The sequence below is a fragment of the Eimeria tenella genome, genomic scaffold, assembly GCF_000499545.2.
Source record: "Eimeria tenella Houghton genomic scaffold, Eth_scaff2747, whole genome shotgun sequence".
In the NCBI taxonomy this organism is placed as follows: Eukaryota; Apicomplexa; class Conoidasida; order Eucoccidiorida; family Eimeriidae; genus Eimeria; species Eimeria tenella.
Window position 1 is genome coordinate 562 of NW_013542623.1, and position 677 is coordinate 1,238.

At 56.7% G+C, this 677-nt stretch overlaps 1 protein-coding gene across 1 annotated transcript; it reads left to right on the forward strand.

Moving 5' to 3' along the window:
* Positions 1-77: 77 nt before the first annotated feature.
* Positions 78-179, forward strand: ETH_00040850 (uncharacterized protein; the record flags this gene model as incomplete). The annotated part of the gene is made up of 1 exon (XM_013375394.1): positions 78-179. A coding segment is annotated over one exon (102 nt), but the record flags the coding sequence as incomplete, so codon positions are not given.
* Between the last annotated feature and the right edge of the window lie 498 nt (positions 180-677).

Below are 677 nucleotides of genomic sequence, written 5' to 3' on the forward strand. Positions count from 1 at the left end.
AGTTGAACCGGAAGCCCGTGTCTTCTGCTGCTGCTGGCTCCGAGGTTTGCATCAAAGTTGCTGGCGAAGCAGCAGTTATGGTCGGCAGACACTTCGACGCCAAAAACAAAATCGTCAGCAAACTCACCCGCTGCAGCATCGACGCCCTCAAGCAGCACTTCAGAGACGAACTCTCCAAAGTAGGGTTTAGGGTTTAGGGTTTGGGGTTTAGGGTTTAGCGGTTGGGGGGGGTTGGGGGTAGGGAGGGTTTTGGCGGGGCAGCAGCGACGCCCTCAAGCAGCACCTCAGAGACGAACTCACCAAAGTAGGGTTTAGGGTTTAGGGTTTAGGGTTTAGCGGTTGGGGAGGGCTTGGGGGTTTTAGGGGGCTTCGAGAGATTTGGGGGGGTTTTGGAGGGTTGGGGGGTTTTGTGAGGGTTTAGGGGGATTTCGGAGGGTTCAGCAGTTGCTGCTGCTGCTGCTGCTGCTGCTGCTGCTGATTTGCTGTTCGTGGTTTGCTGCTGGTGATGCAGGATGACTGGCGCACGGTGGTGCATATTAAGAAGCTGCTCGACATTCCTTGAAGTAGCTGCGTAGTTGCTGCTGCTGCTGCAGCAGCTAAAGCAGCTGCGGCTGCTGCTGGAGTAGCTGCTGCAGCTGCAGCTACTGCTGCTGCTGCAGCTGCAGTAGCGGCAGCAG